At 37.1% G+C, this 15,793-nt stretch overlaps 1 protein-coding gene across 4 annotated transcripts in view; it reads left to right on the plus strand.

Annotated features, from left to right (window-relative positions):
- Positions 1-15,793, plus strand: part of LOC126915074 (protein O-mannosyl-transferase TMTC1-like) — a 269,186-nt gene that overhangs the window by 213,295 nt on the left and 40,098 nt on the right. For all 4 annotated transcript variants that reach the window (XM_050719431.1, XM_050719427.1, XM_050719429.1 and 1 more), the window contains exons 8-10: positions 8,042-8,163; positions 8,531-8,695; positions 10,545-10,658. In XM_050719431.1, the coding sequence (XP_050575388.1) occupies positions 8,042-8,163; positions 8,531-8,695; positions 10,545-10,658 (401 nt within the window). The remainder of the gene's footprint in view (positions 1-8,041; positions 8,164-8,530; positions 8,696-10,544; positions 10,659-15,793) is intronic.

A 15,793-nucleotide genomic window follows, 5' to 3' on the forward strand; every position in this document is an offset into this window, starting at 1 on the left:
CTTGCATATGACGTGTCCGCAATACTGTTCATAAATTTATTGTCCTCTATTGTTCCCATATGTTCATTATTGCTTTCGACAGAAATGTCGTTAAATTCATTAAAAATATTTTCAGCTACTTTCTCTTCTTCATCGCCTCCCAATCTTTTCATATTGTTGTAAGTGATATCATATCCTCCTTCTTTCGAAATATTTTCTACCTTGCCTGTTGAACTTTTAACTTTTTCATTCGACACTTTTACTATTTCAGATAATTTCTTTTCAGGATCTAATTTGGATAAATGCATAGTGTCAGGATCGTAAGTCCCAGTGCTCAGAGTTTCTTTGTGTAACCGACTAGCTTCGACCAGTGGGTCTTTGTATCCTTCGTTATCGGTCCAATTAAGTGGACGTAGCGTGGCTGCTTCAAGTAAACGAGATTTAATTGTATTTTCGTGCATGTCTGGAGAGCGAGCTTCGCTGATATTCAAAGCAGGTTGAGTACTCGTTTCGGAGAACGCTCCGAGTACTTCGTTTTCGATTAATTGCCGCTCTGCAGATGGCGCCGTGTACTTGTCATTCACTTTTGTATGGAGCTTGGTAATTTCATCTTCTTTCGATCTCGTTTTACCCGAACTCGAATTGTTCGACGTTTCGTGTTGCTTCTTCTCCAACTTGTCATTCTTCTGGGAACTTTCGGTGCTTAAATCGGACAAGAAAACTTTATTCTTCGACATTTTTAGCGTGTTCGCCGTAGGTGATGACTCTTTACTTTCTCTGGCGGCATCATTACTCTTAGTCACCTCGATGCTCGTGTTGGATCCTTGTACGGGCGCTTTCTCTTTATTTAAATCCCACGTAATCGATTCACTTTCGTTCAAAGAAGCTTTTTGTTCGGTTTCTTTGGCGTACGGGTCGTTTAATCTACTTTTCCCTGTCGTTGCAGCTTGTTTCTGCGTAATACCTATCGAAGACTCGTTACTCCTTTCAGATATATCGATTTCTGATTCTTTCGTCCGATCTTCCTTGTCGCTTTTATTTATTTTCTCATATTCAACAAAATTACTACCATTCCCTTCGGTTTTATAGTAATTCATAATTTCTGCAGAATTTTTAGTTGTTAATAATCTAGCAACGTTCGAAAGATTTCCAGTCCAGTGTCCAATTCCACTGTCCAGTTTTCCATCTGTTATCGTAGAATTTCTTTCTTCATTTTCTTCTCCTATCTCGGTACTGCCGCTGCTTATAACTGACAAATTACTAATCATTTTCAAATCGCTGTGTTTAGACGAATGATCTTCAGCCGTGTTACGCCCCGTTATTTCCTCTTTCTCCGTTTCTTCTTCGGATCCTTGATTAATTGCAGTCGATGATATATTATCTTCTCCGGAGATGCCGCTATTACCGGAGAACTTAGAACTCCAAGCCGAGAATGATTCAGTCGCTTGTTCCAAGTTTACATCATTTGCCACTACTTTATCTTTCTGTTTCCCTAGAACATCTAATTCCTTCGTTTTAATTAATGATTCGGTTGAAGTATCGATATTTGAATTTAATTTCGAGGCTTCGTCTCTTTCCTTTTTCGCGTAATATTCCTTCTCCAGATTTTCAACTTTTGTTAATGCAGCGTTAATGCTTTCGCGATCAGACTTTATATATTTCTGACTGCTTTCATCAGGGTCGATAGTTTCATGATCGGTCTTATCAATGAAAACTGGAGGATTAGTAATATGTACATCCGAGAAGTTACTTTCTTCGTTTGAATTATAAAATACAGATCCTATTTCTTCTGGCCTCTCCTTTGACGAAGATTCTTTAGACTCATCACTTAAAAATCCAGTTAGATCAATAACCGATTGATCAGCTGTTTCGTTCAATGTCTCCAAAGTATTATCATTCGCTGCTTGTGTTTCATATTTTTCTTTGGTACTACCAATCACGTGTGTTTCTTTCGCTGTCTTCGATTCTTCTCCGCTGCTTGCACTGCTATTTGAAATTAATAGACCTTCTGTAATTTCCTTTTTCCCTTCTTTAGCTTCCTCTTGCGTATTTTCACTCGACACTCCTCCGAACGTCGCTACCTTATTTTTTCCAGGTTCGTTTTCTTCTAAAGATACTTCGTGAACTGCAGGTGAAGGATTATTATCTTCCTTAAGTCTATCAGAATATCCAAGCGCGTGAACATCTATATTATTTAATTCGCCGAAATTCGCGCGAATTTCGATTCGATCTTCATCAGGAGTTGTAGACGTGTCATTTCCGCTCGGGCGAAGCTCTTCGTTTTCATTTTGTAGTTTCGCAACGCGTGCTTCGATAGTCGCGATAGAGGATTCGTCGTTTCCTTGAGGATCTGTGGGACTTCCTGTTGCAGTACTGATACTCGACAGGTTCGTTGCTTGATTTACCTCCGAATCTCGTAACAATGTTTTCTCACTGTTCTCGTACTCTTGCAATATTTCATTAATTTTATTCGCAGAATTGTCCTTCTTGGAAATAATAATATTGTCATTGGAAAATTGATTGTTTTCAATGTTTAATGTTTTTATCCCGTCAGTCTGATTTTCCGATAATTTATTTGGTTTATTTTCTTTCGTACGTATAATATGTTTTTCATTATTTCCCAATGGTTCGGTGTTACGAATTTCTTGATAAATTCTTGGATCGTTAAACGGTTCTTTCTCTTTGGTATTTGTTTTTGCTGATAACACACGAGCTCTATTATTCTTTTCGTGAATTCCAGCATTTACAAATGGTCCCTCTTCTGCAATGTCTGTTATTCCTGATAACGTACGATCTGCTTGTAATTGCGTTCTTTTTACTAATACGTTATTTTCTTCCATCGATGACGCATTTTCATCGAATATTTGATTCGACTTTACGTCTTTTTTATCGTTATCTACGGAAGTATCACTCTTTATTTTGAAATCTCTCTTACCGAGAATTTCTTTACTCAAAGATAACTTTTCACGTTCTTCTTCATTTTTGCTACTCGTTTCGTTCGTTCCTTCTTCGACAGACGATAGCCCTATTCCTTTCGTCATATCTGCTTCGTATTTTCTTTTATTTGTTACTATGTGATCGTCTTTCAGCTTATATATACCTCCGGATGCTTTATCAGCACTTGTATCTTTGTGTATTGCTCCTTCGTACGAAATAACCTGCTCATTTTCTTTACTTTTATTTTCAGTTATTCCACGTTCTTCATCCACGTTCAAAGATTGCTTACCAGACGTTATTTCATATTCTTTTTTTCTCGATTCAATTTCTTTATTCGAAATTTCAAACGCGTCGTCACGAGTAGCATGTAAGTCTTCGTACTTGTACGTAACGTCATTGTTCCAGGGATCTTCTTTAAATATTTCATCGTCTTTAACCTTAACGATTAAGTGTTCGTCAGTTTCATGTTCCTTTATGTCCTCTTCGAGCTTTTTATTTATTCCCCCGACATTTTTATTAAATTCATCGTTTTCTGTCTCTGAAGATTCTTTGTCTTGTTGCACAATTTTCTTCCCTTGTTTTATATTTATTTGTGTGTCACGAGGAGCAAACTGTTCGATATTTTTATCGTTCTTCGTTGAATCTTCATCCGAAGTCAGTAACAGATTGTCTTCGCGAAACTGTGACTTGAATACTTCAACCGGCTGTTTAAATTTCTCTGTTTCTACGTTCATTGACCCAGATTTATTTTCCTGCGTTACTATCGGATCGTACTCTGTTTCGCCTTCATATTCTGGGCCTACTTCCTGTTCTTTCAAATCCCCTGCTTCGAATTTGTCATTGTCCACATTTTGTTCTTCACTTTTTCTCTTCTGTAAATCTTCCGACTCAAATTTCTGCCCTGCTACATCCCACTGCCCAAAGTTCAATTTTACGTTACCTATCTGCGAACTTGCTGCTTCAAATTTTCTTTTCGTTGAAATTTCCGGATCAAATTTTTTCCTTTTCAGACCTTTCGACTCCAATTTATCTCCTTCATTCACATCTTGTAACCGAAGTTTCTTCCCTTGCGAATTCTCAACTTCAAACTTTGTTTTCTTCGTGCCTGAAATATCATGTTCCTTCTTTTTATTACTTTCTTCTTTGGACTCCTCTTTCTCTACGTCTTCTAATCCAAATTTTCCTCTATTTATGTCGTCTCCTTCGACATCCCCTTTGTTCCTTAATTCGGATTTCTGCATTCTTAAATTTTCTTCTGTAGAATATTTCCCCCTTGAATATTTCATCTTAAATTCCGTATTCTTCAAGCTCTCTATCTCAAACTCGTTACTATTTACATCAAACTCGAATTCTGCTGTTTCAGGATCCTCCGCTTCGTGCTTCTTCTCTTTTAAATTCCCCACATCGGACTTCTCTTCTCGAGATTTCACATCAGCTATCGCTTCCTCTCTTTCCTCCAAAGGTGTCCGTTCGAGTTTAACATTTTCATCAGAATCCACCGTATAATCGGCGCGATCTGCCGATGAAACATTTCGTCCCTCCATCTCGCTCTGCTGCCCATCGCGATCCAACGATTCTCTTCGTTCCTCGTTTTCAGCGCGCATCTCTTCGGTAGACGTTGATTTCGTTCCAATACGCTCGCGATGTTTCACACGGCCACGTTTGTTTGCATCGACGCGAATTGATGTTTCAGCTGCACTCTTCTGTTTATCATATTCCTGTTGAATACCTTTGCGAGTGTCTGTCGCCGGGGATCCGTCGATACGCCAGGAATTCAACGAAAGATTCTTCTCATTTCCCTGGTACAGACTTTGCCATCTCTGCATCTGCTCTCTCAGGTCCGACGATTCATCTAACAATTGCGGTATTTTTAATTCCGAAGAATCTTTTTTCTCTTGCGTTGTCACGATCGACTTTTCCTTTTCCATCGATATCATCTTTTCATCCATTTTGTTCCTTGCGCGTAGAATATCGACGCTTTCATTAAAATCTGATTCATCATTCGGGAACGTTGAATCTCGATACGATTCCTGTGTTTCCTTGTTAATTAACTTCCCGTCCTGTAAACTAGATTTTACATTTTGATGCGATTCGTCCTGTATTTCGTTGCTAATTAACTTCCCGCCTTGCATATTTTGATCCACTTTCATCGAGCTTGATTCATCAACTATCTTCGATTCTTTATCCTTTTTCTCCTGTCTCGAATCGTCTTCCCACTTCGTTCGCAAAACAAACGGATCCGAAATGAAAAGCGATTTATCGCTCGAAGGTCGTTTATTTCGGTTCGTTTTATCGTGTGCTTGAAGTATTTTCACAGGTAGTTCTGCAGTCGAGAGTTTATCACTTCCCACTACGCTGTTCATTGTGTTATCGATTGAAATATCATCGAATAATGTCTCTTCATTTTTTATGTCAACGTTGACTTTCATGTCACCGTAATTAACGTATTTATTCCTATGTTCGTCATTTTTGATCAAGTGTTCTTTATTCGGTTGTGTATCCGAACCATATTCTCCTGCTTCTTCCAAACGTGATCCAAAAGCTTCCTTATATTTTTCTTCAGTTCTACCTGAACCATCTTTTCCGGTGTCTTTCATCGGTGATCCAGCATCTGTTTCGTATTTTTCTTCGGTTATACCTGAACCATCTTTACTTGCTTCTTTCACTGGTGATTCAGGATGTTGTATTTTGTGTCTGTCTTCAGCCTGTTCCGTGATCCAAGACGTTTTTGTTAATTCATCAGAATATCCCGTGTTTCTGCCCTCGTTCGAAAGAGGCGATCCATATTTTTTACCGAACCCGTCCTTTTCATCAATTTCCATATCTTCGTTTTGCTGTAGAAATTGTTTCGTGTCTAGAAATTTCGTATCATCGACCCATTTTTCATTTTCGTTCCAATTCTGTATTCCCAGATCGTAACTCGCGTTTAACGTTCTCAACAGCGATTCCGTGAATCCCATTCCCGATCTGAATGGCAACACAAAGGAGAGCCAATCGTCGCCAAACGCGTTGTTTCGGAATGTCCCCATGTTTTCCGATTTCACGGTGCTTAATTGCGCTTTGGCATTCGCCAGAATCTTTTGAACCTCGTCCTCGTTGTTGAGATTTTCCGTTAATACCGTGTAATCCGAAATGTAGTCTTGCAGCGATCTTCGTTGACGATCTTCGTGCGATTTGCGAAGGGTAAAGTCGGACTTTTCTAGCTTTGGTCTCAATAAAGAAATTAGAGGAGGGAGGTCTCTTGTTTCTCTATCAGATTCCTGTATTTGAGTAAAGATCAGTGTAAATAATGGGGAAGTTTTCTTAGAAATCAGATATTTTTGGTTTTTGGCAATATTTATTACAGAATTTTTACGACAGTAGAAGATCGTGTTTGAAATTCATTAAGAGTCATTTTTCGTTATTATATCGAAGAACAATTTCCAAATTCAACGAGTTGTCAACAAATTCAACATTAAGACTATCTTTTATTTAATTTTGCTATTAAATATATGTTATTTTGAGTCGCTTGAATATTTGAAAAATATTAATGACATTAAATTATATATGCGGATTAATATTAAATAAGTTAATAACTAACATAACAACACTGCTGCTCTTTTATTTTTATAAAACTCTGATAATGAAACTTTTAGAACTTTTTTTGTAGAGATTTTTTGATACAACGAATTGAAAATATGGATGTAGTATCGAAACATTTAATATATCAATATCGCATTCTCAAATTAAACAAACTAGGGGTAGAAATTGAATGAATTAAAATCATGCAACGGAAAGCGGAACACTAATTCTCTTCTGATAAAAATATTTCTGAAATATTTTAAAAATCACCATAAGCACATCAGCAGATTGACCAATTCTCTGCCACAGCATAGAACTTTCCATCCTCACTTAAAATCCTGATGTCTAACGTGTATTACGTTTACAAAAATTAACTGTATTTTTCGCTATTCCATGCTACAATTCGAATATTTCACTGTAAAATCCAATTGACAAAGTGACAAATCTTTTAATCGAAATCATTTTCTTTCCTATTCGGTAATGAAAAATTGCCGATGAAACTTCAAATATCACGGCGGTGAGATTAAAAAGGGAAGAGCGCGACATTCGTTTGCTCGTCACTTCAAAGATTTATTTTTCAATGAATCCGACAAACCGGAAGAAAATCAAACGGTCCGCTGTCGGACGCCGAGAAGGCTTTTGATCATCCGCAGCGCGTCCAAACATACCTGTCTATCCGCGAGGCGAAGAAGCAACCCTCCCCAATCAGTTCCGCTCGAAGCCTCTTGCACTGATCCCATTTCCCACCGGGTTAATCCAGCCTCGTTCGCTCGTGATTTCTGTCGTCCATCCTCCAAAGAACTTTTCTTTCCTTCGACATCGTTGGATATGGTTTCGTCGTCGACGATGTTCACGCGTTCTAACCACGTTTCCGGGCCCTTCTGTTCCACTATATACTTGTTCGACGTTTGACTTGGAACTTTAGACGAGACAATAGCGAAAAGGAGCGACGAAAGAATCACTGGTATCTTCATCATCGTTGAAACTTCGGACACTATTATTCGTTATTGCTGATACGTCGATTATATACTCCGCTGGCAATTGTACAAACAGTCTGCTGAGAACGCGTACGTCGAATATATACGAATGTTGTTCCAGACTAATGTGCATCGTTTAGTTGCGTTGTTTGATGTTATTTATCCGCGAAAATTCTAAGTTTTTCCATCTAGAAACTGTTGTTTCTTTATTTGTTTGATCGCGATATAACTTGCCTTATTTTTTCACGTTTCTCTCGTAAATTTAATTACGTATTAAACCGTTTGTATATGCGTGCAACTTTGAAAATACATTCAATTTCTTTAATAATGGATAAATGGTTTAATTATACAATTTGCTTGTTTTGTATCACGCAGGGGATACTCGAAACTTGGTTGACACATGCGTGACACGATTTCGACAGTTCGTGCGATACAAAACCACTCGTGTCTTCTTTGCTCGTAAAACGTTTACTTAATACGTGGTTAATGGTTGACACAACATTACGCGAGAAACCCGGAACAATTTCGTTTCCAAGGCAAAACGCTTTTCTCCGCGTCTAACGCAGCAACCTTCGTTTCATTTTCAGCAACAGAGGCACCCGCCTCTTCTTCTTGGTTGGATGTTCCTGGTACTGCCGTTCTTGCCCGCATCCAATCTTTTTATTACCGTTGGATTCGTCGTTGCGGAACGTGTACTTTATTTGCCCAGGTAATTTAACAAAATCTTATCATTTGTTGTAATTTCCCAAATAAACACCGTATATGTGTTTCAGAATAGGAGATTTTTAAAGAAGGAAAAAATATCGAGAGAGGAAAAACAATCGTTTACAAACAACGTTTCATGTATATGTATATTTTTTAGAAGTAGACTAAACTGAAAGTTTCTGTTAATATAAACTTGGTTCGTTTAAACAAAATAAAAGATATATATATAAATGTTCATGCAGTATAATTTTGGAAATATAATTAAAAGAATGATACGCAGTTACATTTGAAAGATCTTAAGATTTTCCTGTATTTTAGAGAACATTAAGACAGATTCAAAAATATCTCAAGCGAACAACGAATGTTTACAGCGTTGGATGGATTCTTCTGGTCGTATATGGGATGCAAATCAGCTGGACGGCTATTCCGCGCAGAAGAAATCTGATCACGACTGGAATCGTTCTACTTCTACTCTTAGGATGCTACAGAACGATACTTCGAAACAGAGACTGGACGTCCAGAGAAACTCTTCTCAGGTTTGTCAGTCGAATCTTTTAACACTTTGCACTGGAAACGTCAACTGTACTAGCACTATATTTCTGATATAAGACGCTTCGGTATTGATGAACGTACGCAGTTTATAAAATTATTAGACGTTCACTTTACATTCAACGATTCGCTCTCTTTTCAAACGTATTTTCATGCCATTGATTTATATATTTTGGAGGATATTATATTGAAAAAGAAATCAAACATCGAGTATATGAACATGAGAACAAAGACTGAAAGAAATTAGCGTCTTTCGCGATTTTTACTCTGCAAAAAAATACGTATAACGTTACATTCGCTGAAAGAGTTTGTTAATTTTAATGAATTCGTAATGTAAACGTTTGGATGCTTTTAAGAGATAAAAAAACAACGAGTTTTGAAAAATGTACGTGACATTTCCTTTTTTGCTTAATTACTCAGAAATTCTTGAATCGTTGGAACACGCGATTATTTTTCACCGTACGCAAAAGCTGTCATAACATTGAACTGATAACAAACTCGTCGATAATAGAACGAGATCGAGGGACGACAAACACGAACTTTTGAATGTTCGCCGATATCGATCATGAAAAAATAATATTCGATATTGTATTTTTCTTCTCTTTCTTTTGTTCGTGATATGGAAAAGAGACCGAGAAGTTGAATTTCATCTTAAAGCTCACGAGCCAACAATTTCAAATGGAACGTCGGAATGTTTTTCAGCTGCGTCATTATTCTTGGGACATTCGAGAAATTTTATGAATATTTTTAAATTCGTGGCGAACGCTTTCGCACCGAATTTTCCGAAAAAAAAAGAGAGAAAATCTCCACGCTTTATGGAAACTACAGCAGTTTATTGTCGTGGCAAAGAAATTACCTGCAAGGTTGTAAAAATGTAAGAATATGAGGCTTCACTGTAGGTAATGGGTATTCAGTTTTATGGAGTTGAGAGTTACAATTATAAGGTAAAAGATATCCAATGTCGAGGAGATTATAAAAATATAGAAGACAAGAGTTTAATGTTAAAATTATTGACGTGCAGGAGGATCTGCAAATATTACTAATTTATGGATGGAATCGACCTACGTATTAGATAATTTTTTAGATTTATGTTTTATATTAATACAATCTATTGATGTTAATAATTCGACTTAGGACTTGGAAAACATTACTAATCACATTAGTTCAATTGCGCAAGAGAATCTTGATCCTCGATAATTTCACATTTATAATATATTTGTTACCAAAATTTTATTCAATTTATTACTGAATTTCTTACAAGAAAATTTTCTGCCGTTATTAACTTGTAACTCGTTAAATTTTATGGTCTATGTATATTACATCTTTATTCTTATCATTATGTATTTTTATTATCATATATCTACATTAGTATAATAGGATCGTGCAAGTGGAGCCTCATCCTCGATATTTCCTCATCTTTAACGCATTAGTCTACAAATTAGTAATACAAAAGTCAAAAGAAATATTCAGTCGAAAAGTTTACAAATGAAAAACCAACGAGAAAATGGGAAATCACAATTCACGTTACTCCCTAACTTGAAACTCTCCCCTTAGTCGTTCGTTCGGTACGCAAGCTCGTAATTCGTCGTGCACGAAATCCCCGGTCTAAATTCCCCGAATCGCGGCATAATTTCGCGGAAATTTACGCGGGCCTCTTCGTCACTGGTGGGACAACGCCGCGGGCACACCGCCAATGCTGTCGCACGAGCGAGAATCGCGCGCGTGGTAGCAATTGGCCAGACGATATCAGATGTAACCGCGACGGGATAAAGAGCCGGGGATCGCGTCGAGGTCGAGATGATGACCCTGTCTCTGACCCCGAATCCTTGTTTATAGGGCGGGTCTGCGGTCTCTTCCTCATAACGCCAAGATGCATTATAACTTCGCCAACTTCCTGCGAGACACGTCGCAACCTAACCGAGCTATTCTACATTACCAGCTGGCCCTTTGGTGAGTACTATGAATAAGAGAATTTCATTCCATAGTTGTGTAAATGTCGTCGACTCTTTAGACAAGATTCTTTTTCGGTTGCGTGAAAGATGGATCTTGATAGGCTGATAAATCCCCTGAGACGCGAAACACACGTGTGGTTAACATCCGGTTAAATTTACGGTTTGTCCTACATTTCCTCGAGCAACAGTACGTACAACGCTTTCAATTTTTCCGTCAGAAACGCAGGGGGCAGCGTATCGACTGACATCATCTCTTCTACCCTTCAGAGTCCCCTTTTCCCCAAGGCGCCACGGCCAACTTTGCTCGTGACTCGCGGCTACCCACGTTTATTTGCGTTAAATCAAATCGCTTGTAAGCAACCGGAGATCTAAACGGCAGGCATTTTTACATTTGTACAGCGGTGTTGTAGACACGAGGTTAATTTTTTAGCATTTTTTAGACTCTTCCCTATCTCGGTGAATATCTTTGATACACAGATGAAAAGTAACGCGTTTGTCGTTAAAGATAGATCAAACGGTAAATCGTCGAGATTTAATTTATCTTATTTATCGCTCGCCACTGTTATACAACAACATGTTTAGTAGTAATAACATGTAATTAATTCGGTGACATCGCTGCAACGCTTGCTACACAACGATTTCGATTCGCCTTTTGCTACGATCATTCTTTAATAAATATTAGTCGAAGCAAACACGTCGTTCTAAAGACGGAGGAATCTGTCCGTTAACGGAAGAAAGTACGAGTCTCTCGTCCGAAGTCAGTCACGACGAAAGGCAAGACTAGCGAGCTTACATCCACGAGATCGTTCTTTTCTTTTTCTTTTTTTCTCTCTTTTACTTCTCGTGTCCTCTTTCAGCGTAGCTCGGCCACGCTTATCAAAGCAGTAAAAGGTTTACTGACAGTGACTGGTATTCCGATAATGAAAATTCCACTTCCCCGTTCGCGCGAATCCTTTTGAAGTCGCCGCCTCAATGAACCGATCCCACGTTCTTCCCACTGGGAACCAGGCCATCAACCCGTTCCTTTTTCGCCACCACATCGCGGCCTTGTTTCCATGTCGCAACAAGGCGAACTTTCCCGCAGACTCTTTCCTCGTCTTCCGTGCAAATACATATTCCCCAGCGTTGGTTTCCATTACCACGCTTTGTCTCTTTTTTCTCGATTTGTTGTTCCATTGTTTTGCATCAGCAGGATGAACATTGATGGTATCGATTTCGGGCACTGACACGGCTGTCGTTTCGATAGTCGTTTTTGAAAAATTGGGATATTTATTTTAAAGGTTACTGAGTAATTGTAGAAGATTTCGTACTTTTCAATCGGAATTTTATATAAAAACTCGTGTTCCATTACAATTGGAGCGATGACACGCTATCGAATAATCGAATGGAAACATATTTGTCACTTTTGGAGAAGCAAACGCTGTTTGAGTTAGACTGTTCCATAAGTTTCAAACACCTAACGTGCTTCTTATGTTCAACATCGATCGATTCTGACCAAATATCATGAACCTGCGTATACTAAAACGGTGGACAGCAACTGTAGAATCATACTTTACTGTTGAATCAGCTTTCACCAAGACGCGCTATCGATCTTTGCCACAATATTCGCGAAGCTTGTTAATCCATTGTATAAGGTTCATAAAAGTTTCAAGTCATGTATTAATTTGTTACCCGTGTCGCTGAGTGAATATTTTTGGGAAAACTGGACTGAGAATAGATGAAGTTGTGTGTCTCTGCAGACACTTGAAATAATTCAATTATCGATAATAAAAGAGAGCAACACTTTTCAAAGAAATGGAACAAGACATTTCATGGATTAATGTCAGAATGTACAGTTTAATTCATAATTCCAATTATGGATTGAATTGAAAATAATAATAAAATTAACATGCTGTTTAGAGACCCCTTAATTTCTATACCAATATTTATTTTCCAAGCTGTGGTAAAGTCTACCTTTCATGGAATATCTAATTATCCGAGGAATTACGGGACTAATTATTATCATCCAATTAATTTATTATGTTTATCACTTTCGTTGTTATAGCTCCTTTTACCGCAAAGAAATTGTTGCAAAGAAACTTACACGTATCTATAAATAAACACAATGGGATATCATTAAACGTTTAATGGCTCATTATACATTATTGACTGCTAATTTTATGACATACCGTGAATGATAATATCATTGGTTTGTTAACGACTTGTGAAGGAGTCACCGATGAATAGATATAATTGATAATTAATTTCGTTTCCGGTTAAACTGCATACGCGTGTTTTCTACAGGATCAATCAACCAGTCAAATTGATAACGCTCGATTCATCTTCCAACTCATTGTTTGTTAAATTCGATCGCGTATTAATTAAAATCATTATCGGGCATATCTCTCTCTCTCTCTCTCTCTCTCTCTCTCTATCACTGATTTTGATTCTATGACTTTGCATTCGTTATTGCAACGTTATTTAATCGAAAAATATCCTACAATTTTGTGCTGCTGCAGCGTTGAGTATATGCACGATTGCGCACTATAAATATAAAAATTGATAAATGTCCTTCAGAGACCGAGGCAATAAATATTGTAAAAATACGATTTTATATGGAAGCTGTCGTAATTGTTTGCCCGAAGTTTGAAACGTTTATCCGAAGAGTAATGAATGTTAATAGAAAAGCTGAGCTGCTAATTGACGTATGGAAGGCAAATAAATTTCATAGAAATTAACATTGTTTTTGAATCTTTGAAAACCGAGCGATCGTTCCAGTGGGATATACTGTATATCCTTTGTTAAATTAATAGCTGGTTTTATCGGGGATTTTGAAATGCGTTGATCTCTCGACGTGCGTGTTTCATAATTTATAATATTTAAAAATTCGCGGCGATAGGAAATGCGTTTCGCGAGTCGGGAAACGCCCGATAAAACCTTAAATCCGATCTATCGAGCTTCGGGCCGTAACTCCGCTTGGATTTTTGCACAAGCGAAAGCACACGGGGAAGGCCGGAAACGCAACGAATCGTGAATTTCTGAAACTGCTGCCTCGTTCCGTGTTTCTCCTCATTCAGGACCGGTAAGCAAAATTAATCCATGCGCCAGTGTACACCGTTTACTGGCGCACTAAAATGCAGAATCCAATTAAATAATTCAAGCATGGTGGCGCGATGAAGGGTAGGTTTACAGTGTGCATCCACGCGTATCGTCGTATGCACCAACATTGAGTGCACGCGAAAACGCTACGGCCCAAAGAATTCCCTGCCAACCACTTGATATCTCCACGATAACTTTGATTTAGGGTTCGTGGCTCAGTTTCACTGTACATCGACTGACTAAACGTTTTAACATTTTTCGTTCGTACGTACTTATCGCTGTAAGTCGTGGTACACAGATTTGTAAAAGGTTGCAGAATAGACTCACTTGTTCATTTCTAAGAATTTATTTCATTTCATACGCATACATACACATTTCCGTGTGTACACATTTCAGATCTACACTGGCGAGGATATCGATAAACGTAGGTATTTTTGTCAATATAATTGAAATTATTGATTGTTTATTTTATGTTATAAATATAAATAACTTAACGCGCGTTACAAAGAATACGTAAAAATAAATTGTGTAAGATACGAGCGAAATTTATGTGAAAATATAATGAAAAGAGGCATCGTAATTGTATCAAGACCTGTAGGTACAGAAATTAAAGTTATATACGAAACATAAACAATTCTCTAGTGTTTAAAAAGTAAATTTCTAATTTACTATACTGTACCATTAATTTAATTAATAAAGAATGTATTTCTTTAAATCCCATACAGTGAGAATACACTTGGAACACACTGAAAGGCAGAATTAGAAACAACTCATTATTCATTCGCGTGACAATGTGCTATTTTAGAAAACGTCAATCATTTTTTCTTTGTTCTGTGCTCATATTTTGTCAAAGTCACAATATTCTTATACGAGTATTTTGCTATTGGCTTTCCGAGACAAACAATCGTGAAAGTTCGAAATCCAAAATATTTTTATATGAAATTTACTTTATTTTCTCCTTGAAATGGTTTTAAGCGAATCATTTCTGTCGAGTCGATCATTTGTCGCTTAAAACGTTAATATTTAACTTAGCAATTTCGTGGACTTCTTATTATACACAAGTATCCTTTTTGAAAAATTTAAATTTTCAGGATTAAGTTTTTTTTGGATTCTGAAAGATGGTATAGAAATATAAATCTTAAATACGTATAGCATAATAGTAATAGTAATTCCCAATCTATACTTGATTATGTATATAAAAATAGCCAGAAACTAATCAAGTTATAACAATATTTAAAAGACTTAAAAGATTATAAATACTAAAAATTATAAAAGTAATTTTAAAAAGTAACACTATTGAATATTCTATTCGCACACTATGTATTAGTTTCCTGTATCATTAATTTATCGCTAATCAATGTAATAAGCTTAATTTCCTTATAACTGGCTATCACCTGATACTTTTGATCAATAATATACCTGCTTGGAAAGTGGAATATGTAGTACGTATTACGTACGTTCTTCGAAAGGAAATTGAGAAAAAGGAAAATACTGGTAAAGCAAACATCATACTTTCGCGACCGAATGAGTGGCGGAGATAAAAGGAAAGCGAAACAAGGTGTTTCAAAGAGTAAATCGTGGTCGAACGAAGGAATAATATTTAGCTAACGAATAATTTTAATTGGAGAACATATACCGACGTATGTACAAAAGCGAAAGAAAGAGGAGGAAACGAAACGGAAAAGACAAAAAACATTCTGAAGTGTAGAAAACAAGAACGGAAATTGGAAATAAAATCGTATCGTTTGTAACGCTAGATATAGTGAACGTCGCTGTCGTTTTAGTAGTGAGAGTTTCGAGAAAGAAATGAAATTTTCATTAGCAAAAGATGATCATGGACGACGTTATCTCTCATATATTTTGAAGAATGATATCGTTATTGTTCACAAATATTTAAACAAGTAGTGATGTATCGATTCAGTATTGATACTACCGTGATTGATAACAATCCATTACGAATAACTTACGATTACGTATTTTTCATCTTAATTCGGTTTAATAGTGATTGATCGATTACAAAAATAGGCCGATTGAACGTTAAGAACTAAAGTCAGA

Source organism: Bombus affinis, chromosome 4 (genome assembly GCF_024516045.1).
Source record: "Bombus affinis isolate iyBomAffi1 chromosome 4, iyBomAffi1.2, whole genome shotgun sequence".
NCBI lineage: Eukaryota > Metazoa > Arthropoda > Insecta > Hymenoptera > Apidae > Bombus > Bombus affinis.